Genomic DNA, 27074 nt, shown 5'->3' on the forward strand with positions numbered 1-27074 from the left:
CATTCCAATTTGGAACAGTGTGTGTTAAACTACGAAAAATGATAAATGCATTCTGGATTCCACAATATTGCCCATATGAACGCTATTACTCTCATCAAGCTGGGTCAGGTATAGGAGTGGTATACAAAGGAGCATCATATCAAAAGGGGCATGGAATCGGAAGTTTCCTTGGGGGTTTATTTAGGTCAGTTTTACCATTACTATCTAGTGGGGTACGTGCTGTTGGTAAAGAGGCATTGAGTGCTGGTGTTGGCCTATTGACAGATTATGGTTAGTGCGCGACCTATGGAGGATTCAATAAAAACACGTCTTAAAGAAGCTGGTTCAAACTTGAAACGAAAAGCAGACGAAAAATTGATAGATAGAAATATGTCCGGATCGGGCTATATAACAAAACGAAAACGTCTACCAGGAGTCATTCCATCGTTGACTGCGAAAGTGAAAGCTCTAAAAATCGAAAATTACTTCAAAACAGATCAAAGATATATTTTCTAACAATTAATCAAAATGTCTAGTCATTCCTGTGAATGCATTAAGTCTGAATTAGATTTGTTTGCATTGCCATCTACACAAACTAGCATTGAAAGTGGGATTTGGATTCATTATAAGCCAATTTCGTCACTAGCGGACGATGGTCCAATAGAATTTCAAGTTCCCGGAGCAGGCGATGACTACATAGATCTTTTCTCATACACGTTCAATTTCAAAAGCTAAAATATTGAATCAAGATAACACTAAACTAGTGACGTCTACAGTTGTTGCTCCTGTGAATAATTGGTTACACTCACTCTTCAGTCAACTTGATGTATACTTGAATCAAAAACTTGTGTCACCACCCAATAACACCTATGCTTATCGCGCTTATATAGAAACTTGTTGAATTATGCTCCTGCGGCTAAAAACTCTCACCTCACCTGTGGTTTATGGTACGAAGATACAGCTGGCAACATGGATTCCACGACTGATGCTAATAAAGGATTTATCAAAAGACAAGACTTAGCCGGTGAGAGTAAAGAAATTGAAATGATTGGTCATTTACATGGTGATTTATTCAATCAAGAAAAATTTTTGATTAACGGTGTTGATATGTGTGTTAAGTTAGTTCGTTCTAGAGAAAATTTCAATCTTATGGCCTCTTCAGTTGACCTTAAATTGAAGGTATCCATTACGGATGCAACTTTAATTATTCGTAGAGCACGAATCAATCCAAGCGTGTTACTTGCACACCAGAAGGTTTTGGCATCTACCACAGCTAAATACCCTATCACTCGAGCTGAAGTTAAAGTTTTAACAATACCATCAGGTGTTCAAGGAAAAACTCTTGATAATATTTTCTTAGGACAAGTACCTAAAAGGTGTATAGTTGGATTTGTGAATAACGCTGCTTTTAATGGAAATCTCACTAAAAACCCATTCAACTTTGAAAATTATGATATTAATACTTTTTGTTTATATATAGATGGTCAACAAATACCATCAAAAGCTTTACAACCCTCATTCGACAGCAATATTTATACTTCGGTATATCATACGTTGTTTTCCGGTACAGGTATACATTTTCTTAATGAAGGTAATGGAATATCTCGAGAACAATACCGTGTTAGCCTTTGATTTGACACCTGATTTATCAGCAAACTCTTCCAGTCACTGGAATCTTATAAAACATGGTAGTGTAAGATTGGAAGTTCGTTTTGAAACAGCTTTGACGCAAACTATTAACTGTATTGTTTATGCAGAGTTTGATAATGTTATTGAAATAGATAAAAACCGTAATATTTCAGTAGATTATAGCAGTTAAGAAAATAAAAATTGTTCATAGATTAAGTATTTTAAATTGCTCAATAAAATGATTACATCATATAATATTTTATTTTTTTTGTAATTTAATCCTTGCAACCCCACAAAAAATATCTGTCTTTCAATAAAGAGAACCATAACAGGTTATTGTTAACCATATTGATGATATTACCACTTTGTCGTTCAACCTGATAAGATTGTGCAACAATTTAGTAAATAAAATGAATACAATAGAAATACAGAATTACTTGAAAAAAATTGATCCATGCATTGAATATAATGTGTATGCAGCCAATCGTTTACCGATATATGTTGTAACTCCTGCATACATAGTAAGTAACTTAGATCCTGATAATAAACCAGGTTCTCATTGGGTTGCCATACACATAGATAAGAATGGATTTGGACAATATTTTGACTCATATGGTCGACCACCTCAAGGATACCACCGAATGTTTTAGCGAGAAATTCTAGAATGTGGAATTACAATACAGATCGAATTCAAAATGATTTTACTATTGTGTGTGGAGAGTACTGTATAATGTATTTGTATTATAAATACTATGGTAGGAGTCTCAAAGATTTTCAACAATTATTTGGTGCCAATACTATATATAATGATGTGTTATTAAATGGTTTATTTAATAATGTTTTAAATTGAATAAATAATATTGAAGACACAATGTTTTGTTATTTTTTATTTATTCTATATTAATAAACTAATACAAAAAATATAATTAGTTCCAAACATGTTTTAACGGTTCCCAATTACTTTACAATCGTAAGCTTGACTTGACTTGACAAATATTAAAAAGAATCATAAGTATTTACAATAATTATACTTAGCACTAGCACAAAGAGTTCAAAATGCAAATAGATGAGTAACTTAAAAAACACTGTTTTTACAATACAATCTAAATTATTAAAATATTTAAGTACTTATAGCAATCGCAAAAAATACAATGATTGGTTTCTTAGAACAAAGCATAATATCTAAATGAAATTAATTATTTCTTTCACACGAAGAACATTTCAAAGTTATTAAGTTATAAAAAGTTTACGCACTGGCACTACACACTGACACTTTTTTCATTTGTCTGTATCTATTGTATATTTCACACAATCGTCCTTACTAGCCAACTGTTTAGTAATATTGTATATGGTGTCCTTTACGGTTTGCAAGTTCTTATCACAGTCACTTTCTGCGTAATATTTAAGTCGCACTTCAGCGTGTTTCCACTGTTCGATCGTTGCAATATTTTTTATTTTATTAACGTCGTAAATTTCAATTTTAATCAGGTGTGATGCATGTGTGCCGTCGTCGCTATTAGATTTGATGTATGAAATGCCGCCACCACTCGTTGATCGACCAACACTGGATGACTTTTTCGTATTTGTCTTTTTTCTTCTTTTGGTTTTTCGAAAAAGTCATCGATGTTGTTAAATTCGTTCGATCTTTTATTGGCTATGATCGCCTTTTTGACTTTGGCTGCGAGCGTCCCTTCTTCGTCACTAGGTTCGTCGTTGTCATCAGCGTAATAATAACTCTTGAAAGTATTTTCAGGAAACTGTAATAAAATTAATAAAAATGTTTTAGTTATCGGTTAAGTAAGTAGTATGTGATAAATACGTATAGGTATGCTAAGTATAAATGTACAAGTTAATAACAATGATAAATTAATAAGAGATCGAAGTCAGCTAAAATGTATTAACCTCGTGGACAACACATACAATAAACAATTAATTAAACATCTGGTTGGTTATAACAACGTTAGGTCAAAGTATAAAAAGGTACTTACATTCATTTTTATAACAGTTTCACTATTTTAACACTTCACTATTACACTTAACTGGAGATCTCGCTTGGAACAGAGCACAGAGTGGAATACGATACCATGTGATTTTGAGTCGGGCTTTTATATGGAGAGCGAGCATTGTTTCCTTACAGACAAGACTCAACATGTTTCCAACTTTCACCATAAATTTTATATTGAATACGTATTATTCGGAAATGGGAATAATAGAGACGAGATCTATTGTTAAAAATAATAGAGAAGTAGTAAATCATTGATAAAATATAGTTACCACCCGTGGGAACAATGAGAGGATGCAAAGGTTTTGTACCTAGAATTTGGGTAATGTATTATGTATGACAAACAATTGATTGATTTATCTTTCACAAACAATGGCCATAATGTGTAAAGGGTCAGTATTGAGTAATTGTAAACGGTTATTAAGTAGAAATACGATACAAAGACCTTAGCGTTTTTCAATAAAAAAAAGGATCACTGATAGAAAGTAGAAAGACAAAAGCATAACGAAACAAAGGGAACAGGTCCAAGCTTGAAAATGAGCCAATGGTAATGAAATCCACGGTTAACTTCGACGTAACATGCGGACGGTACAAGAGTAGTCCGCGGGCGGTATAATTTTAATTCGCGGGTGCTATCATTTTAATTCGCGGTCGGTATTATTTAAATTCGCGGTTGATATCATTTTAATTCGCGGTCGGTATAATTTTAATTCGCGGTTGATATCAATTTAATTCGCGGTTGATATCAGTTTAATTCGCGGTTGATATCAAATTAATTCGCGGATAGTATAGTGCCCCGGCCCTGGAGCAGCCCGCGGACCCCCCTTGGCCGGGGGCGCGGGGTGGCGTCGCAGGTGCTCGGGTATCGGTGAATCCCTTACTACTATCGGCTCGATGCCGATACATTCTGTGATGTTAGATCGAAACACGTTTAAATTAGGTTCAGCTCGTATCGTATAATGAATATATCTAACGTTTAAAATCATTATATTGCCATTTAACTTAAAAATATACAACAAATAATATCAGAAGAGGGTATCATTTGACGCTTATATTAGAAACTTACTATATGTCACACTGTTAAGTTACAAAACTAGTGACAACTAAAACAGCCTATGAATTGTATGATAATATTAAGCCCATAATTTCTATCAGATTAATCAGGCAATCAGCAACCTTATGACACGAAATACCTATATAATAAGAATATTAACATCTCATGTCTCAGAATGGCCAGCGCGGTGGAATACTAAAAAATACTTTGTAATTCAAGGTGTTGGATGGGAGTTCTACTGTTATCGGCTGTCTTATCGCCTACCATCAGGCGAATGGCAAGCTTGTGTCATCATTCAAAGCAATAAAAACATACCTATTTACCTATCTATTATCATTAAATTAACTTCAATTTTCAAATACCTACGGCTAATGTATAAAAACTCAATTAATTTCCACGTCAATTATGCCTGCATTCGGCGTAGGCTTCTGTTCGACAATAACAGCGGGACGTGGATGGATGGTGGTTCATGAACGTATTTCAAGCGTAAATCCCTGGCATTCAGTTTCATGACGGCTGGGTACAATAAATAATAACAGTCGTTCATCTTTTCAACGACTAGTAATGGACCTCTAGACGCCCTTACAGAATTTACGTAAAAATTACAGATATCAGGGCCAATGGCACGAATTGATTTAAACGTTTTTATTTCTTTTTTTTTTCACGTTGTTTTTATTTTTGTTTCTTTTTTTTTTCACGTTTCTTATGAGAGCTAACTTCTAAACCTTAACGCTGAGGTACTATGGCTAAAATTACTTAAATCAGAACTAGACCTCCGTAAAATAACAATGAAATATCCTTTCCGCTTTTTGGGGTTGGCATCGGATTTAACACACGTACGAAACAGTATCAACGCTGAGCATTGAAGAAGATTTGTGGCGCTAAGCCGTTCCGATTTACATATCACTAACACCACTCAACTGACCACTTCGTCTATATTTACTCTATCCTCACATTCAAAGAGAATTAAAACGCTTCGCGAAAATCGAAACAAAATACAAATACGTTAAAGACAATCATCGAAACGCTCGAAACATTCAGTAGCTTGAACTTTATAAGAAATTTACTTGAATCCACCCGCCGAAGCTACGCCGTGAAATGATGCTCTACTTTCATTAAAATTATAATTAGACACTTTTTCTCGTACTCGTACCTGTTTCGCTTTGACGTAATGTAATCGAGTTAAAGAATCATAAAATTCAACGGCAGACGGTCGGCACTGGGTTATCTAATTACGCACTTAAATAAATTGTAGAGGTTCTTTCTAGTTTCCACTGATGAGTTCGTTACTTTTCAATTTAAATTTTATCTACTCACTAGAGTCAATACCGTCTTTATAGTTTGCAACGTATATGTTTAATGCTATTCTGTATTCTATTACAGTAGAGAAGAGATTAATGCAAAATTGCTGATGCGTTACCTGTTAATTGGCATGCGTTTGTTAGTTTTACAAAAATCACTACTTTATCATGTTAATTCATCCTAAATTATCATTAACTTAAATCTTAATCTAGTGACGATCAAGTTTAAAATAACGCTCAAAATTATTAATGTGTGCGTTGAAAGATATCACTGCATTATAGTTGAAACTAATAGCACTTGTAATTTTACAGAGAGTAGAAAATAAGCTAAATGTAGAATTTAAAGAGGTCCTGGAATATTTTCAGTGCTGGCGATATTTTATACGAATTTCTTCAAATGCTTTTTGTACAAAATTTACAGTCGCCCCGTTCGTTTTACGACTCGTTGGGTTTCAAATGCCTAAATGTTTTTATATTGCCTTATTCAAGGGCCAAGACTTATAATTTTAAGAACCATTTTTGAATATTATTTATGCGACCCAATTCGTTCGAGTTACTGTTAGTACACATTACGTAGTGTGAACATTTGTCCTTAAAGTAATTAATTAAAATATTTTACACATACAAAGTATATAGGTATAGTATATACATCAATATATGTAACTAATTTATTTATTTAGTAGCTGCACAAAATGTAAAAATAACAGTATTTATTTCTCATAAAGTAATGAATCATGCAAATATGAGCTTGCGTTGTACGTTGTACCGACTTCTTCTAATTCCACTCGGTCAGTATTGAGCCCATAACACAGCGATTCATAAAACTTCATCGCGCACATAAAGGTTAAACACAATGGACATTACCATCCCATACATCGGAAACCGCCAAAGTGCGATAATCGATGCACCCTCAAGCGATACAGAAAAGCGTCTATTAATTCAAAATTGTTTTAGCGTTAATGTGCGGCGCGGAGTACAAAGGTAAATTATTTTAGTGCTCTAATGAGACCGCGCCGGTGGTCCCAGGCCCCAGGCACTCTGGGACAATGGTATAAAAGGCAGCCCTCGGCGTGGAGCACACTTTGATTATTTCCTCTCAGAGGCTCGGGGTTGGAAGTGCCTCATTGTTTTATAGTTGTTGGTAAAAAGGTCGACGCACCCGCCGCCATTCTTTTCGGTTAATGATTGTTAGCTCTGCGGATCTTTTGATGCGGGACATATGGTAAATTTTAGGGTAATTTGAAGATTGAGAATAGGCATACGTTTTGTAAATAATCAGACTCAACTTTTAATTGTTTGGTTGTAAATAATTTACGATGTAAATTGTAATTAGTATCAATCTCACTTGCCTTAGTTTGTCGTAGTGACTAGTGACTACATAAGAATAATTAGGTACTCTGTATGCTAGATAGACAGCTATATAGTCAGGAAGTTGGTAAAGTCCAAAAGCAAAACCCTGTCGCAACATGAAGTACAATCAAGCACAGCAATAAAACACACTTTGATCATGTTCTTTAAACATAATGTTGACATAAACATTTGCAAGAACTACCAAATGAGTGTTTCACGTAGTTACCGCGACAAGTTGGTAAGTGGTAAAGTTGGCGTTAGTATCGAGCAATAAGCGGTGCAATATTTAACGGACTTAGTGTTTGCTTTGGACTCGCGTCGCCACCGCCGCGTATATGATGTCTCCTCTCATATGTCGGCATTTGCCACGCTTTTATTTGGTTATGGGATAGTTTGTTTATTTTATATGGCAAACATTTGCTAATGTTTTGGATCCTTCTTGTCGTTTTAGGTCTATAAAATCGTTGATCTCGTAATTTTTGTTTAACATTTTTTTTCTGAGTGTATAAAACTTCTACGTACTAGGTATAAAACTGTATTTAGATCAATATTTCTTTCTTTTTCAGATCCCTTAACTCACAATAATTGTATGAAAGAGGTAATAATGATTTCTTATCTCCGCCTCTATAAAGTGGTAACAAAAAGAAATTTTTGAAATATCAATAACTGGTCCATCATTTAATCATCAGCATCTTACATCAATTATTTATTATAATATATTAATACAAATAATCATGATATTTCTATAACACGTCAGAATTACGACACTTAACACGATAGATTAAGACATCTTTCTCAGCCGAAGTCTCACTCAGTGAGTGTTATAGTAATTAGCGTAATTAACGCCATTTTCCAAAGTACTGATACTCAAGTGTTTAGATAATATCTTAGCACTTATTACGAGCTGTGAAGAACGCAGTTCGTGTCTCGCGTATATTGATAAATCAAATAGTATACAATATAAAATAAATTTAGTCAAATATAATTGCACCGGAATAATTTACATTATATTTATTGGAAACTATGGAGAAACATTGAACCCACTGTGTATTTTGGATATGAAGAAACTCAAATTTCATTGCCATTATTTTCATGAAATTAATAAATTAACTATTACAATTTTAACTTATTTCTATACTACAGAAATTAAAAAGCACAATTTATATACATATAACAAAAAAGCCAGCTCGGGCTAGCAAGTTAAGGGAGATTTTTTAATAAGCTAACGTCAAGGACACGTCGCTATTCCCACCGCTGAGGATGATGTAAGCTTTAACCTAGCTAACCAATCAGCCATAATAACTTTATATTTTGTACTTATGGATAAACGATCTACCTAATAATAATGGCTACGTGGTGCATCGTGGCGGTGAACGGTTAATGGCCTAGTTGCCATGATTGTTTCTGTGACTGCGCAACAAGCACAGGGACTAGTAATGATTTACATATAATCCTGAACAAAAACAAAAACATTTCAACTCGATTTATATCTAGTTAATTTCACACCTAGTTGCCGTTTTCTAACAGTATCATGACCAACTAGATTTTCTTGACAGTATGTCCAATCAATTTTCCCTGATGCATCCATAGACAACTGGCACAAAGTATCAGGTTTCTTGTAACCGTCCGTATTACAAATTTGAATTTAATGGCAAACGCCAGCGGGAAGAGCATGGTAACGACGCATGCCATCTCTCGGTAACTTAATGGTGACACACATTACTTTTTATTGGACATAAAATTTATATAGAATTGATTTATGCTTGTATAATCGCCTTGCGAAATATAAAAAAATATATTTTGCCACTTTACGAGGGTTTTATGAGAAGCTATGATTGCAACATTGATAAAATATGCGATAAACAGTCATTAAAACTGTATTCCGTTTTATCATATCCAATAATTAATTAATTCCATACAGTTATGTTTAATAATATTGGCTCATACCCGTAGTGATTAAAATAATATTGATAACAATACCTCACAGAGTAAGAATCATTCGCTGATAACACAAAAACAAACAAGTAAAGCATTGTTTCTAATTTGCTGGCGCATGGTAAAGGGGAATTTTAATCCACCCGTACCCCAGGGATAAGAAGGAATTTAATCCGAATCAAACCCCTCGGATTCTGTATTTATTGTTTTAAGTACGTAGGGGAGAAGCGGGTGGACTGTTTTTTCATTATGATATCTTACATCTGGTTATGTACTAATTATACCATTTGATAAAATATAAACATTCATTCATCTGGTCTCCTTATTTAGTTTGCTTTTTGTTTAAACAGTACAGTGATCATTCCTAAACTGTATGCAGCGAGGTTGAAATTAATATTACATTCATTAATAATTTATTACTAATTACAACTTCCAATTTCCTTTCCGTGTGTACACAATTTATATGGATGACAACGTCCAATCCTATATACCATACAATTAAAAAAATATAGCCTGTATAGTACTGACTGTTATTTATTAGAAATACATGCTTACATATTATTTACTAAAGTATAGAATTAACGCCGCAGCATGCTTCAATAACCGGAGTGATGCCACTTCGGTTACTTCAATTTAAGCGTATAACTACATTACAATTTGGTATCGGAATATTTGGGAGAATTTTCCCCAAACTTCAGCGGTTTCTAGATTGCAAATCATATTTTCTGGTAAGTTACTTTACATTACAATCCCTTTCAGGTCTAAATATTGTTTAAACTTCGTCTTGTATTTATAATGAAGTTAGAGGAAAGCCCCCGAGCCTCAAATATGGTGAATAGATTCTCTCAAGTCGCTTTAATTACGGTAACGTTAATTGAAAATTTAACCTTGAAACTGTTTCCTTAGACGTGAGTAAACTTAAAGCGTAAATAAATTACATGTGTTTCAGTATTAATTAATATTTAATTTCATAACGAATATGGAGCAACGATGAACGCTGTTGTTCGGGTAGAATGAAAGTTCTGCCTTCTTTAAAATTACGTATTATTTTCATCTAAGGAACAAAATGACTTAGCAACGAAGATGTGATAATTACACCCGAGTCACATAAAGATCGTCTACCACACTTAATTCTACAATTAATTTAAAAAAAAACGAAATAATGCGTTTCTTCGTAAACCTAATTATTTAACCAGAAAATTATCAAACTCAAGAATATTAACGGTAGGTACATGGAAAAAAATACTGTAAAAGTTGTTTGTAATTTTTATGCACACAATTTGTAGTCCATAATTTGTTCCGAGTTCGCTTTGAGTAATCTTGTTGACAGTGTACAATAATGATGTGCGTAAGTTGACAAGTCCTTGTATGTAATGTGTTGACAGTTAAATTACACGCCATCGCTTGGACTCGCAGCAATGATAAGAAAATTAACCTTTGTTGGTTATGGCTTATGCTTCATTATGTTTATTTCAATGCTATTTATTCCTTACGATAAAACAAGTCCCATTACGTACATTACAATGATGACTGTGAAAAGACAGTTATTTTTACATTGATAACAAAAAAAATCAAATTAAGTTAGAAATTACAAATATTTGCTAAAATTTTGCACTAGTTTAAATCGCTTTGACAGCGTATAATATAAAAGGACCTGAAAAATCAAACATGTACTACATGAGTGAACAAACTAAATATTTTTTTCTCGCACTAAAGCTTCGCTTTTCTCAATTCCAAATGAATTTTACGTTTGGAACTCATGTAATTAATGTTAGGATTTTCACTCAGTAGTTAGCCGTAACTTTTACTAACAATTTTACTTTTATTTGTATTCTAAATGTTCCCAAAAAATCAATTGAAATTCGCACAAATTACACAAAACCAAAGGGATCGTGTATTCGTTTTTATCGTTAACCGCCCTAAGGGTATGTTTGCACATATTCTGGTAGACGGAAGCACGGACTGAGTCATGAACAAAAAAAATCCATCACTTTTGAAGCCAAATTCCTATTTCAAAGGAAAGGGCGAGCAGACATTGAAAGAGGTGTATTTGGTGGCATATTACTCAATGTCAAGCAGTCGCCACGAGTGTGATAACGTTGGTTTTTGCTTTATCATTCCATTTATCTGATTGCGAGCAATATTTCAGTTTCATTTTCCTTTTACGTTCGACTCTGTGTGACTAATTAATTAAAAGCACCCGGATTGACAAGGGGAGATTGATTGTCCGGATACGTATATTAATATTTGGCAAATTTAATCTTCATTATAATATGACCTGCGGCTCGCGCTGGACAGAAAATATAATGTTTAACGTGTAATCGTACTCTGTGTATAGATTTTTGATAGTTTATTGTCAATAAATTACTGTTAAAATAAACTTTTAATATTTTTAAACTATGCTAATATTGTGTTTTTGTGTGAATCATATTATTGTCCTCATTGATAGGATGATGAATGGCTGTTTATATTTCAGTGTTTTGTAGGTAAAGTACAAATATTTTCATTCAAAGAATATGTTATAAATAATTCATTTACATCCGCACAAAAAACAGCACGTTTTTGTATTTGTGATTTAGAACCTGCTTTTTGTTTGAATAAAATTTGTATATCGATAAAATATGTGAGTTTCATTCAGAATTTATTCTTAATATCAATTTAAACATTTATAAAAAAGAGACATATTAGCGATAGCATTTTTAACTTACAGCAATAAATCCCCGCTGATTTGACACTTATTGTAACGGAATAGCATCGGATTTAAAGAGAAACGAAATTACGGCTAAAAGCTTTTGTTAATAGATCGCGTCGTGTCCACTCAGTGGCCACATAAAATCCCATAACTTCTACTCGTCCACTAAACAAAATTAGGAAATCGATCGTATTTTGAACTTTTTAATAATTAATTGTTGTTTTATGTTATAGCTTATAATGATTCTTTTTAAGTTAAATAACCGACTGTTATAAATCATAACCTAAAATTACCATATCTATATGTTGCATGCTCGAAAAGTATAAGGAAGTTGTTTATATGAAATTAGCAGGAATATATAGCTAGTTTTGCAATATTAAGTGAACACTGTAAGTATACCGATATTTGGTTTCATCAGCTCAGTTTTATATTGAGACGATGCATCACTATAATGTATGTTAGCTATCCGGGGTCTCTTTACTTTAACGAAACTACAGTGTAAGTGGACACTAGTTAATATTTACCTTGTAGCGTCCGCCTGGTGGACAACATCAGTTCGGCGGTCCGTCGTGTGGACACCGCGGCGCTCTCCTCTGCCATTTTCCGCAAAGCAACGCGCAGACGCACCTCGCGACCCCGTCCACAGCAGTGACCATCGCATATTTGTCCTGAAAAAACGATCACCATTAGAATCAACAATGTACGGTGTATCAGCGACACCATTCTTATGTTGATGAAGTAAAGACCTATGACATATCGCAGTCAAATTTTATCTAGTACGTCTCAAACATTAATTTGAACAGAGAATCTAATATAACGGTTTGTTGAAAAGCAGATTTGTGGACTCCAGCTCGCAATCTAAAATTGATAAATGGAATTACGTAGCGTAACGAACACAAATTATTTATAATAACCCAAATATTGTGTACGTCTAAATATTAAGATTTCCTTACATTAAATACAATTACCCAAATGACAATGCATATCACAAAACACACATTCAGCCTTATTTGTCATCGCCATACACGAATGTAAGTTGACACACGAACGACGGAGACAGTAGTTGAGGCGACCCGTATCTCTTTGTTCTATAGTGTTGTGCGAGTCATTAAGGGTAGTGTTTGGGGTCAACAGTGTACCCTCATCATGAACCGTGTCACCTGTCAACGTGACCTCAATCCCTTCTAATTTACGCCTGACCAAAGATTAAATAATTACTTGGTACGATCTAAAGTTATGAATTTATATCGCTTTTAATTGTGTCTGTTAACTATATTTAAAATATCTGTTGTTTAATATTTTAAGTAAGTATATTGCATATTATAGAAGTACGTATTGATTTAATGACATGAGCCTATCTATAAGTAGGTTGAAATAATTAGTTGCTTACCACTGCCATTACCTACATTAATCTGCTGACAGGTGATTCCTACAAAAAGTGCTTTCTAAGAAATCGAGTAGGCCTAATAACAAAAATAAATGCTAATGTAGACATTTTACAACACAGTTAGGCTTAGCCAAATATATTAGTCATGATTTATGGAAATCTCTAAGTTAATAATAACTAAAATAAATATTATGAGGAATCGGCAAATATATTTCAACTCCGGATGAACGCACAATGCATTATGCATTTGCATATTTAAAATAAACTTTAACGTTACGAAATAAAAGTTATTTTCATCGCGTTCCCTTCTAACCACGCGATCTAAATATACGAAATGTCTACTGCAGATACGGATCACCGAATGTCAACAATCGTGTGTTTAACCATAACAGTTCGCTATTTATTTCACATACATTTTGGCCTGCATCCAAAAACATTGCGACGTGGCACGCAAGGCGTAAAAATGTCGCCTCACTGAATTTGTTGTACAAATAAACGGGTTATATTTCAATTAAAAAAACGCCTGTAATGACGTGCCGATCAATCAGCCGTGAACTGGTTTGGTTGGTGACGGATGACGTCATACGACACGTGCTTGTTAGGTTTAGAAAAACGATTTCAAAGTTTAAATTACCCACCACGAAATATTATATCTTTGTTAGTGCGAAGATTTTAATGAAGCCATAGAATATAAAAATACTCCAGATTGCAATTTATAACCTGAATAAAGTAATATCAATAGTTTTTGTTGTTTTCAGCAGAGAGAGGAAAATGTTAGTTCGTGAGATTTAGAGCGCATTTAATTTGCAAGATAATTGAGCTTCTACAACTAATATATTATATTCCCCAATTACTTTAGTTTATCAAATATTTCATAAAAAGCTGTAGCTGATTTTCCTGTTATAGTATGTAGGCACAAATTATTAAAAAAAAAAGTAAATAAATAATTTTAATTGGAACACAACTAAAATATTGGTGTCAAAAGCAGATGAAAACATATATATTTTTTAATTAGTTTTGCTATTTGTACAAAATATTGTTTATCTACATACCTATATCATGTTATAAACAATAATAATAATTTACTGTGCCTTTGTAGGCTTAAAAAAATAAATAGAAATAATTTCATAATTTCCTCAACCATTTATGATGACAACTATTCCAAAAATCATAATACATTTTAACAATGTTTAATTTAGTATAGTATGTGATATTATCTTTAAATGATCTATTAAAAAAAAAAAAAAAGTGCAATCATTCTTAATTTGATTGTCGTTAAGTGATGTGATCTTCTTGCTGTATGCGAAATAAAACCTCATTTCTATTTAATTTTATTAACACTAACAACTTATGTGTACTGTTTCGCTCTATTCAGAGATAGGCTGCGAGTTGAATGCTCTATCGATTCCGTTGCCTATCAACGAAGGGGTGACGTAAAAAAGCGTTATGGACCTTTTATCGTTGCAGTATTTTTCAATACGGCTATGGTACTATAAGAGGTTTTAAAGTTTATTAATCGGTTAAGTAAAATGGATCAGACTTTCATAAGGGAAATATTCTGAGTTTAGGGATTATTGACATCTGCTCTGTTGATATTATTAGGGCTTAGGAGGTATTAAAAATAAGTCGTAGGAGTACGTAGTACGTACTGACGTTATTGACAAGAGTGTATTTACCGAAATAATATTTATGTCTTAAAAATATTATAATATTAATTCTTGCTAGGTTCCTACGCAGCAGAAGGTTCCGAGTATCTCGCAGTAGCAGTTACGCCACGCGCAGACTGTAAATATTTAATCTCAATTGCTATAATTGTTATAATAATATTAGACAACTAGTAATTAAAATACTTCTGAAGCATTGTCAAAACGTTTCGTTTCTATTTATAATGCCGCTATTCACATTTATGATTCGACATATCACGAAACGCCCAATGAAAAATAATTGAATCAAATTTAATTATAGAAGTGATGCTTTTATATACCCAATAACAATGACTCGAGTAATTGAGATATTAAGGTGCTAAAATTTGCGTTTCCCTTTCTAAGCTTACGTTCTTCTCATTAATATAATACGAGAAATATATCTTAGCCGCCTTGAAATAAGTCACTTATTAGAATAGTCTTATAAGAATTATTGCGTTAACGCTCGACTCATGCCCAATTTCAGGCTGGTTAAATCAAATACCGCGGATTATAAGGACAGTCCATTAATTAATTTTCATAGCTGCACACTCGCTAGTCTATAAAAACGATGAACCCACCACGATACGCGACTCTCAAGAATTTAAACGTCATGTACAATACACAATGTTTCATGTGGTAAATTTATCAAGTTACCATATTCGAATAATTGCAACAACTTCATATTACATTACATTGGCACAATGTGCGAGAGCGTCGACCGGCGCAGGTTCAAGGCTGCGTGCGCTGTGACAACCGACGGCACGAGACCGACTGCCGGCCGTCTGTTATATTCATTTACTTGTAAAACGTTATATTTGCCACGGATTTTTTTAGACAACTAGTCTGTAAACCATGAAGTTTTTTAGAGAACAAGATGTCTGTAAGCCAGTGTGGTAATTTTTTATGTTGGCAGCCACTTTTTTCATTGCTTTGAATGTTGTCGATCGTTAGCTATACGACCGCCCATGAGTAGAAACACCATCCAACATTTTGAATTTCAAAGTATTGGTTGGTAATACACTGCGCTCGCCATCCTGAGGCGTGAGATTTAAAGTCTTATTATGTCCAGTAGTTACACTACAATGTCCTTCAAACCGGAACACAAAGTGACTACACACTGCTGCTTGGCAGCAGTAATAGACATTACGGTAGTACCTACCCAGGCGGAATCTCACATATGAGAAACCTACCAGCCACTGTTTGTCTTCAACATGAATGCTAGGAGGGACATGAGACAACCCGATTCCTTTTAAAGTTAAAGTTAAAGTAAAAGTAAAAGGAAACGATAAAGTTCAATTACCCGTACGATACTTTGGTACATATTGTCGATGTTTTTTTGTGAACGGTTATTATGACATTGTTCGCTTCTTATTCTGGACTAAAAATAATTTAAAACTTTTACAGCCTGTCGCAGAAGACTCCTTTTTCGGAAGAAAGTAATTTCCCGTAATATGTGGAATGAAGCAAACCTGTTCTACAATAAATCAACACTTGTTTGTTACTTTTGTTGACAATTTATACATCGTTTTATGATTAACAGTTTTTTTAATTTGTTTTATCAGTCCATAACGTTGTAACTCAATTTGAGTTTTAAATTATATTATTTCATTTATACAGGCATCTCATAAGTCAACCCATAATTATTAGTATAAATATAATTGGTACGTACTTTATTTTTGTTACAAATCTTGTCATGTAGAAAATCTTTCTAAATTACTCCACATTCTACACGTACAATTAGTTTACAAAGAGAACGGCAAACGTAATAACAGCTTTGTAATAGTATAACTGCCCATAATGGCTTTAACGATCACCAGTAGCACATTACTACATTAAATTTAGAACCAATTAATTGTATGGAAAATTATGTCGTAGTAGCCTTCTAATATTGTGTTATTATTCGTATAATACACTGGTTTGAATAAAGTAACTATAAGGTAGGGCCTTGAGGTCTTTAGTCAAACTTTTCGGCTAATTATCTTAGAGGAAATGGGTTGCTATATATCCTGCTGAGTAGATATTGTTCGCGACCGAAAACTACTTGGAAAACCTTAACCAAAAAGTTGGAGGAAACCTCGTCTGTTTTAGTTAGTTCTCTAATCATATTAAACACCTCTTAAATGGTTAAAAACGTCCCTACAATTAATTATAATTACACGGATTTATCGAAGACGTCTCCATTCCCGTATAAGAGATATAACATCAATTAATTTACAAATCAACCATTTGTATGGCCTCTACCGTACATTCAATGTAAGCCAAGCATTACCTATTATCAATTATAGAGCAGGTTATAATGCATACTTTCAGACCGAAATTGTATGTAGAGCGGTTGGCCGCAGCCGACACAAGGCCGTGCGCGCAGACTGTGCGGTGCCACAATGCTCGTACGATACATTCGTACCCTTGAAGTAATTACGATGATTACTCTCATCCGGCGCTAGGGCACGTACCCGTCATTAATTACTAATGTGCGGTAATTTCTTTGCTTTTGCATGATTACTAACATTATGGAACATATCAATACAGGTTAGATATGTCTATCCACTCAGTGCTTATAGCTAATAGGTTAAATATGTTATGGTTTATAATAATAATAATATCAGCCCTGTATTATATACTTGCCCACTGCTGAGCACGGGCCTCCTCTACTACTGAGAGGGGTTAGGCCTTAGTCTACCACGCTGGCCTAGTGCGGATTGGTAGACTTCACACACCTTCGAAATTCCTATAGAGAACTTCTCAGATGTGCAGGTTTCCTCACGATGTTTTCCTTCACCGTTAAAGCGAACGATAAATTCACAAAGAATACACACATGATTTTTCAGAAAAGTCAGAGGTGTGTGCCCTTGGGATTTGAACCTGCGGACATTCGTCTCGGCAGTCCGTTCCACACCCAACTAGGCTATCGTCGGTTATGGTTTAGTCTCGTATAAATTATGTTTCTCAAACCGATAATATATTGACACAAATGATTTTCAAACATCACGCCTCACTGATGAGATGTTATTTTCGAAAAAAAGTAGGTCATTTCGTAACTGCATTAGAGTATTTTAAGTAACAACTTCTAAAAGTATTTAAGATAGTCAATAAACAACATTAAACTGCGGGAAAGCGCAAACACTCCCAAACGTTTGAGTCACGGATATTTTATACGGTTTTTCACATCCTCGATTATCTTGAAATACAATGGCATTACGGCGCTTTTAAAATTCTTCAAATTTTATTTTCATTACCGTCCAATCTTTGGCTTGAGGCCAATCTCACCTGAACACCGAGTTAAGTAATGAATAATATTTTGGCATTGGACCAAATTTCGTGCTGCATAAGTATGTAACAGAATTACTCGAATGCGGGTAAAATTGTTAGTGTAACATGTGTTTACAATGACAGGCGATCGCTCATAATGGACACAAACTATTGGGCCGAGTCCGGTTGGATGTGATCTGTCATTTATCATTTGTTCTATACACGTGGGTGAGAGATTTTCGGGAATAGAATATTCACAACATTTGTAAGTACTAAATATATAAAAAAAAATGATAATTATATTAGTGGTACCATCATGTGTTATCAAGCATAATCGGAAGGAAGCATAAAAATGCAGGCTCAAATGAACGTGATCTTGATCCTATTTGTCTTTAAAGCTCAGAATTTCGTAAATCACAGAAGAAATTAGTCTTTATTCATGACCACCATAAAAGAAAACTGGTGAAGTAAGGCCTAAATCTACCCGCGTATCATAAAGGCTAAACAATCTAACCAATCTAAATATTTTATGTTATAATAACTACGGAATTCAATTTACGGTTGAAATTATTTTTTGCCATTTGGCATTTTCCCTTGGTCAAAGAATGACACATATTTTAAATCCACTAACACTATATTTTAACAAAAGTATTTTAAAATATTAATATATTCTTTACTTAAATGAAAATGCTACACAAACGAATATTTATTATGATATTATTGCTAGGTAAACATCAAAATTCGAAAGACCGGTCAACAGACGACTACTATCTTGTTAAATTTAACTCATAAATCTAGCACTACGTTTACGACAACTAGAACGGTAATAAAACTGTCCATGTTGCTGTTTCGACAGTAGTCTATCGATCAATCACATTTACAAGCTTTTATTAAAGATAATATCTATACATCGTTTTAAATCTAGTGGTAACTGTAAATATGGGGTATAATTTTATTTTGTAATAAACTATGTTTTGTTTGATGACATGATTGGCCTAGATATAATTTAATGTTAGGCTTCTCTAGGATTTTCGTCTCAAAATCTCAAATCAAAGATGCAAATTTTTATAATCAATTAACTAAACGAGAAACATATTTTATGGAACGATTAGAAAACCTGTCCAATTCTAAATGTAAAGTTGGTTAACAAAGAGACTGAACGGCAGTTACATTCGTTCTGTCGGCCTGCATAGTCATGTTTGCTTACGCCTCATTTAAGAGATATTATGCAAAAGAGGAAACACAATTTAATGGTGCGGCAAAAGAACGAGCTAGCAAATTTTATAGCCCGTGCCGAGTTCGTTTTAAAGTCATGGCGCAGTTATACTTACTGGAAGCTTTAAATATAATGATTTCTTATGTTTACGCGAATGTTAGACATTGAAGTAAAACTATTTTACGGATTTTATCACGGTTTTTTATATTATAGTTTTCTAACGACGTTTCGAAGACCGCAGCCTTTTTGGTTACGGGATTGAAGGGTTCGTCTTCCGGAAAGTCAGTTACAATATCTACTTCCATTTTACTTTATGTTATTTGTTAGTTATACCAATTGTAGTTCAGTTGACAGCAAAAATACTACTTAGGTATATAGACATACAATACATACAATTTTCAATCCTCTTGGACTTTGTAAATAGCCATGAGGTATTCATTATTCAACTCATATTATGTATTATTAATTTATAACACAAAGCCTATTAAATAGTTAAAATCATTTGTACGAAGCTTTCGTTGATCCAGCAAGCCTTGTTTTGTTGACGTATGTGATTTAGCCTGGGGCTTTAATTACACGTCTGGAAACGTATTTACGCGCGTACTGAAAGTCTTTATAGCGTGAATGAGCTTATGTGGGAGTAATGGTGTGCCTGAAGCATCATTGCGTGGGTTTTGAGGATAAGGCAGAAGAATATAACAACGAATTGATCAATGTAGATAATTAATTCAGTCCCTTTTATAGCTTTGTGGACACAAATAAATATTAAATATTGAATAAGTTTTAACGTATTTTTATTTTAATAATTATTAACGAACAGCAGTGGCGAAAGGGCCATATAACCCGATTCCTATTGGCTTCCTTTTATATAGAGTTTATGTAGAATCTAATTATCATTAGAAAGATTTGTAGGCCGCATTTATACATATTAGTATCTGTATATTGTGTCGGGCTTCCGTTCGGAAAATTTCACCTTTCGCCGCTGAGGAACAGAAACCTATTCTGATCTGTGGTCAAATTTATAAGGGAGACTGGTTAGGCTCTTTTTTATTATTATGTATTTTAATTTAATTTAAATATGTTTAAAAGATCGTAGAATATTACTACTATTTGTTCTATTACCTAGAAAATTACCTATTTTGTGAAAGCCGGAGAAACTCTTGAATATTCCACGGGCTTACTCGCAATTAAAACAAAACATCAATGACATAAAACCCATGCCTACTATTGCGTCGCTTACATAATTTTATCTAGCCCGAAGCAGGTGTTTTAGCCAAATTACGTTTATTACCTACTTACAAAACTGGTCTAGATTATAGTTTGTTTCTAACGGTTTTACAAATAAATATTTTTTATTACATATAACTGGACATTGACGCCCATTCTGTTTGTTTTTCGTAACTGATTTATTAATGGATGCTTATTATATTTTTATGTTTTAAATTTTATATTATTTTTAATAATAGTAATTTTACTTGTACCTACTATAAATGATATTAAAACTATAAAAAAATATTTAACACACTACACTCGTATATCGAAGTTACTTGACGTTTTTTTTTATAATGATATATCTCTTAGTACAAGCTTTTGTTTCTCATGTATTTGGTTATTTACCCAATCATTATAGGTATAGAGATAATATGATAACATAGAAATTTTAATCAAATATTATTAGCTAACGATTATTTATGGGAGCATAATTGGGGTTTTTGATTGATAAAGGATCGGGAAGTCCCAATGTTTATCTGATAACACTTTAATAAATAGTATATTAAAACAAGTGTAGTAACTTATTAGTCTTAGCTATTATTGCCGGTGTTAATATCAGGAATAACGTAAAATTATAAGTTATATTTTTTCGGGCGCGAGATGGTGATGCTATAAATAAACACGCAATATATATATATATATATATATATATATATATATATATATATATATATATATATATATATATATATATATATATATATATATATATATAATTAATGATAATAAATATATTTTCTAAAGATTAAAAAATAATGGCAAAGTAGACTAAGAAATAGTGTGATCATACTGGCGATATGGCTTAAGCAAGCTCTAGCACGTCTTAAATCCTGTGACTTGAGGTGTTATTGTACCTGTTAAATACAAAGATGCAATATATGTAACCGACTACATTAAAAAGGAATTATAAAGATTTTAAAGGACCTAATTGCTTTTTAGACAGATAGATATTCTAAACCAAATTCATAATATTTTTTATACAATTAAAAAGAAAACGTAAAAGCATATTTCATTCTCAAATAGCATTATTTTTTAAATATTTAAGGTACTATTTCACTTCTAACCCGAACATAAAACGTATCAGCCACGCTTGTTCTACATAGCCCAATAAGTGGAGTACCGTTTCGAATAAAACTATCAAACCTCACGCGGCAAAGCACAAAAGTAGTTTAATTAAAAGATCTAGTGTCGTAAAACCCAAATGGTATTTTAATAGAGTTAACTTAATGTAGAGTTACTTTGCGTTCATTTTACTTTCCCATTTGATTATTTTCTCTTTTACTATTAATATTTTTAGTATTGTGTATAGTCACTTTATGAATGGACATTAATTAAATCTGTCCTAAAATAAACCACCGGACACACATCACGCCTTTATCCTTGATGGGATAGGCAGATGTGCAACCACTTTTCGCCAAGTGTGTTTAATCCCACGATGTGTTAGGGGACGAGTCTATCGCCATGTTAGGCATAAATTACAGACTCCAAGCTGATACTGAGCACAAAAACCCAATATCACTTTGCCCGACCCAAGATTTGAACCCAGAACCTCAAAGGCAGTTTATATCCGTCCTTCTACAATAATAGCCCGAAAAATTTGCTATAGTACTATCGTTTGTATGATTTGTTAGTTAGTTACCTACATATTTTATTTGTTTACAAATTTTAAAGGTAAAATAAAAAAATATTCGCATCCCGTCTTTGATGCATAGTTCAAAAAAAGAATAGATGTTTCAAAAGCTCATTCATTACAAAAATGCTTATATAAATATCATCAGAATAAATTCAAAGGAACAGTAACAATGCTATTGCAGTGCTAAGTAATTAATCAACATTTTTAATATTCACAATCACTACCCATGCAAAAAGCGAAACAAATGAAAGTAGTTTTCAATACTTTGCGCTGGCAATAAAAGTGAACTGAGAGTTTTGGCGGGAACTGTGACGGCGCAATGGGCTGGTTCGTTTTTTATATAATAGTCTGTGTTTCATAGACTTTGGTAATGAGCGCCATGAGAGGTGAAAAACATCTTAAATGATTTTTGTTATTTAAAATCATTTCACTTTTTGTCGTGTATTAATATTGATTTAAACGTATTAAAATCGGTTCATAAAGCCATTTCTTGTAAAATTAAACCATCTTTAAATATAAAGTAATAACCGTATCATTTGTAATCATCGTTATAAATAAAGCTACTAAAATAATTTCATTCTAATGGTTCTATTATTAAAACACGTCATGAATAAAGTTCATGACAGAATATCCTTCAAAAAGGTAAGCCATTCAGTTATTATGTTACGAAAATGTTAATGTCATATTTAAATAAACATAAAACAGTTCCCACTGCGTGAATCTTGAATTCCGCAAATTAATTTTAATGAGAACATGACAGAGAGAATGAGAACACGAGAATGCTTTCTCCTATGATATGGATTACTGCTAATACACTCGTATGTAGCAGTATTTGGATTGTGTCGGGTTGGATACACAGAAAAACGTAAAAAAATCCATAATAAGATCCATAATAGATAATCTGGTGGTAGGTCACTCATATCTGAGAGTCCGCCTGGGTACGTACCCATCGCAATGTCTATTTCTGCTGCCAAGCAGCAGTATATAGTCACTGTTGTGGTCCGGTTGAAAGAACATGCCAGTGTAAATACTGGACATAATTAGACTTAACATCTCATGCCTCAGGATGGCGAGTGCGGTGAAATAACAACAATACTTTGTAATTCAAGGTGTTGGATGGTGTTTCTACTATTTATAGGCGGTCGTATAGCTTACCATCAAGCGACCGGCAAGCTCGTCATTCAAAGCAATAAAAGAAATCTTCCGCCTGAAATGCAACTAAGAAATATCTATCAGTAAAAAAATGGAAAGGCTAACTTGTAGGAGCAATTATGTCTATTTTTCTATTTCTTCGCATTTTCGTTTGCGCTAACCATTAACTATGCAGGGTGCAAATTCTCACAAATTAGCTGAAATAATAAACACAGCGGTATGTTAAACTCGTGTAAACTTAAAGTCATAGATTTCATTTAACGACTTCTCGCTACTAGAAAAAGCTTTTATATTTGACTTCTAAATGTTATGAAATTTTGTAGACAAATTACAATTGTATTATTATTACACGGGTTTATAGAACGTCCAGAATTCTGTGTGCGCGCATAATAGTTACGAGACATAACTACACTCCGTCTGCCTACCTGAATATTCAATTAGCGTACAAATAATATCTGCACAATATGTCGGTGCCCCGCATTGATCACAGATATAATTTCGGGAATACTTGCGAACATTTGTGCATGTAATTGGATATTTAGATTGAACATACAAGAATGTCCAAAATGTAATACGTGAACGCATAATATAAATTCTAAATTGGCTATAGACGTCATAAAAGCACCTAGGACCATTAGCCCCTTAGAAAAGCATGCGACTTAAAGTTCATTTTCCTTTAGAAACTATTGTTATAAAGAACAATGCTTTTGTAATTTGCAGAATAGTTATACATACAGCGGCTCCACGAATGGCAACAATAGCATTTAATTAGTGCATGCAACAGAATGCATATTACATATAGCACACCGCTTTGGACTCTCCACTTGAGTTTTGTTAAGTTGCGATACCGTTGAATAATACCAGCTCGGAAATGTGTTTTAAGTACGTAATATATCCTAATAATAAATAAGTTTAAATGGTGCAGTCTTCAATCTTTTGAAGTCATTAAATACGCTACAGATGATTTACATTCATAAAATACTTCAAGATAAATGGAAATATTATTCGTGCAGCTCTTTGCATCGCAGTTACTCCCTATACCTAATTTATTCGAACAAAGAACGATTATTTTGTGTACATATAATCGAGTATAAAAGTGAAAGAAATCTTTTTATCTGCCCTTCTCCCGGTTAGCGCTAATATCCGCTTAATTTCCCCTTTTAATTGGCTTTTGCTCCGGTTCACGTCAGCCGGGCGGCGCGTAGATTTTTTAACCCGGTGGAAAATTAGATTTCGACGTTTGTTATTTGTACAAAAAAATAACGTTTGAAATTGATAAAATTGGAGTAATGAACGTAGAAACTAAATCTTCTGGTGAAAATTACATTTTGTAGGTGAATTAGCTCAACATTTCAGCGGTGTTTGAAGTTAGGACGAGATTTACATAATTTTTTGGTTTGTATATTGGTAAACCTATCATGGTTTTTATTCCCTTCTAACCTAAAAAAATAAATTAAAAAGATTCATCAACACCTTCCCGATTTGAGAAGGGTCGGTACAATCTGTTACGAAGAAAAATGTTGGTTTATTAGTTTTCTTACTGGCCGTTTTTCACAAAAAAAGATTTCGATATTATAAATAATTTTCAGCTTTTAGCCATTCAGACAAAAAACAATAAAAACGCTAAGTAGGCAGTCTGCCAAACTTTTTTATTATATTGGCAGAGTGCGATGAACTGTTGTATTGTGCACATATGCCTAGTTCGTAGCTCGGTCCCACATGTGTAGTTATTCGATGTATCATGTCCACTCTATGCCCAGTAGAAGTACGAATAAATGCTATGCTGGTCCCATACGGAAATATCGTTATGATCATAACTAAGAGCCATTTATAACACGTTCTCGGGCGACGGGCGGCGCAGAGCGGTGATTTAAGCCGCGTTCACACGCGAGGCACTGTCTGTTACCGATGTTACATTTTGATATATTTAAGTTTTGTTACATTGGAATTAAATGCGAGTTTCGCGCTCGCTTTAAGACGTTATACTTTGTGTTGGCTCGAGATGGCGACATAAACGATGCTACAGCTTTATTAAATTCCGTCCAATCGGTCGAGTGTTATAAATATATAAATATTACAAAAAAGGGATGTCGAATTAACCGAACACTGTTTATTTGTAATATTGCACTAAATAGTCAATCAAAAATTTTACAGGCGTATAAAATTTTCGTAATAGGTATAGTATACCATTTTTTCTCCCATTCTAAAGTTAGTTTACAGTTTGGCACGCTTTATTAGTTTTCGCGTCAGACTTTGTTACAAGAAATTAAAGTTAGTTTAACTTTGGCCCCGTTTATCGCTTATGCTCAACACTTTTTCCATATAACGGCATCGCTTTCCTAACCCGATACTCAAATACTAATCGAAAGAGGATATGCTTTAGTTATGGTCATGCCAACGATATCTCCAAACACGCTATTTTCAAATTCCAGAGAAAAAAACATCTCCTCACCTCTTATTAACTGAAAATGTTTGAATACTTTTTTCACATACATTTTGTGCTTGGAAGGAAAGTCAGAAAGAACATGAATTTCTATTATGCGTCAGATATAAGTTCCAAATTTTTCCAATAAGGAAAACCATCGACAAAAATGGTGGGTGTTCCCGAGGTTTATTACTTATAATGTGTTTGTCCTTACAACAAATCGATGAGATCGTTAGGCTATATTGAAGGAAGACATTACACTTGGGTCCCTTTAAAGAATGCTCAATAGAGGGCGTGAAGAAGGAAGCCGAAATATCTTAGTATGGTGGACTATATAGTAATAATACCAAATAGAAAGTAAAAGAACATTTGTAACGCGGCCCTGTACCAAGTCCAATACATATTTAACACTGTTATAAAAAGCAAAACAATTTTATGCATCCTCAAGAAATTTATTAAAACCACACAAGAAAAAACAAAGTAACAGAGCGTGACAATTATAAGGTGTGGCACGTAATACATCTGGCACTTGGAATATTACAGCCGGGGGCTCAAGATCACTGGCTGAAGTGCCTGATTCAGGCTTTGCTTCTGATAACAGCGGTTAGCGGACCGGACATGACAGCAGAATTACTACGCCTGGCTTTGGTGCCATGAAAAGAACAAGACGGTTTTTATATACCGTTTTTATATATTTTCGAAGCGATTCTGAGTAGTAGTAATCTCAATTATTCATTCATAACTTAGTAGGCTGTCAATTACATGTAAATTGATTTATTATGCTGCGGTTTTCAATACTCGACTGGTAAGCTTAAAAGACTTGCATTCATTACTGAGAGCTCAAAGGGGGCGTATGGATGTAAATATCCTTTTGTCATTTTACCATGGAAAGTGTTTTGTTTCGCTGTCCCGCTACCTACCGCTTTACTAAACGCTGTCGTAGTAGACACGTCCTTAGCTTACCACGACGCGATCCCATTAGATAAAACATTTTATTTTATCACGTGTAATTTTTATCACGGCCTTTATTTTTATCTAGGGGATAAGAAGCAATTTTGGCATGTGAAAGAGCAGTTAAAGAGATATTTATTGACACCCGGGCTTTTTTCTTGA

General features: G+C 33.6%; 1 protein-coding gene across 1 annotated transcript in view; it reads right to left on the minus strand.

Moving 5' to 3' along the window:
• Positions 1 to 27074, minus strand: part of LOC115446974 (division abnormally delayed protein) — a 130804-nt gene that overhangs the window by 35390 nt on the left and 68340 nt on the right. The window contains exon 2 of the mRNA XM_037444508.1: positions 12467 to 12610. Within this exon, the coding sequence (XP_037300405.1) occupies positions 12467 to 12610 (144 nt within the window). The remainder of the gene's footprint in view (positions 1 to 12466; positions 12611 to 27074) is intronic.

Source organism: Manduca sexta, chromosome 28, assembly GCF_014839805.1.
Source record: "Manduca sexta isolate Smith_Timp_Sample1 chromosome 28, JHU_Msex_v1.0, whole genome shotgun sequence".
In the NCBI taxonomy this organism is placed as follows: Eukaryota; Metazoa; Arthropoda; class Insecta; order Lepidoptera; family Sphingidae; genus Manduca; species Manduca sexta.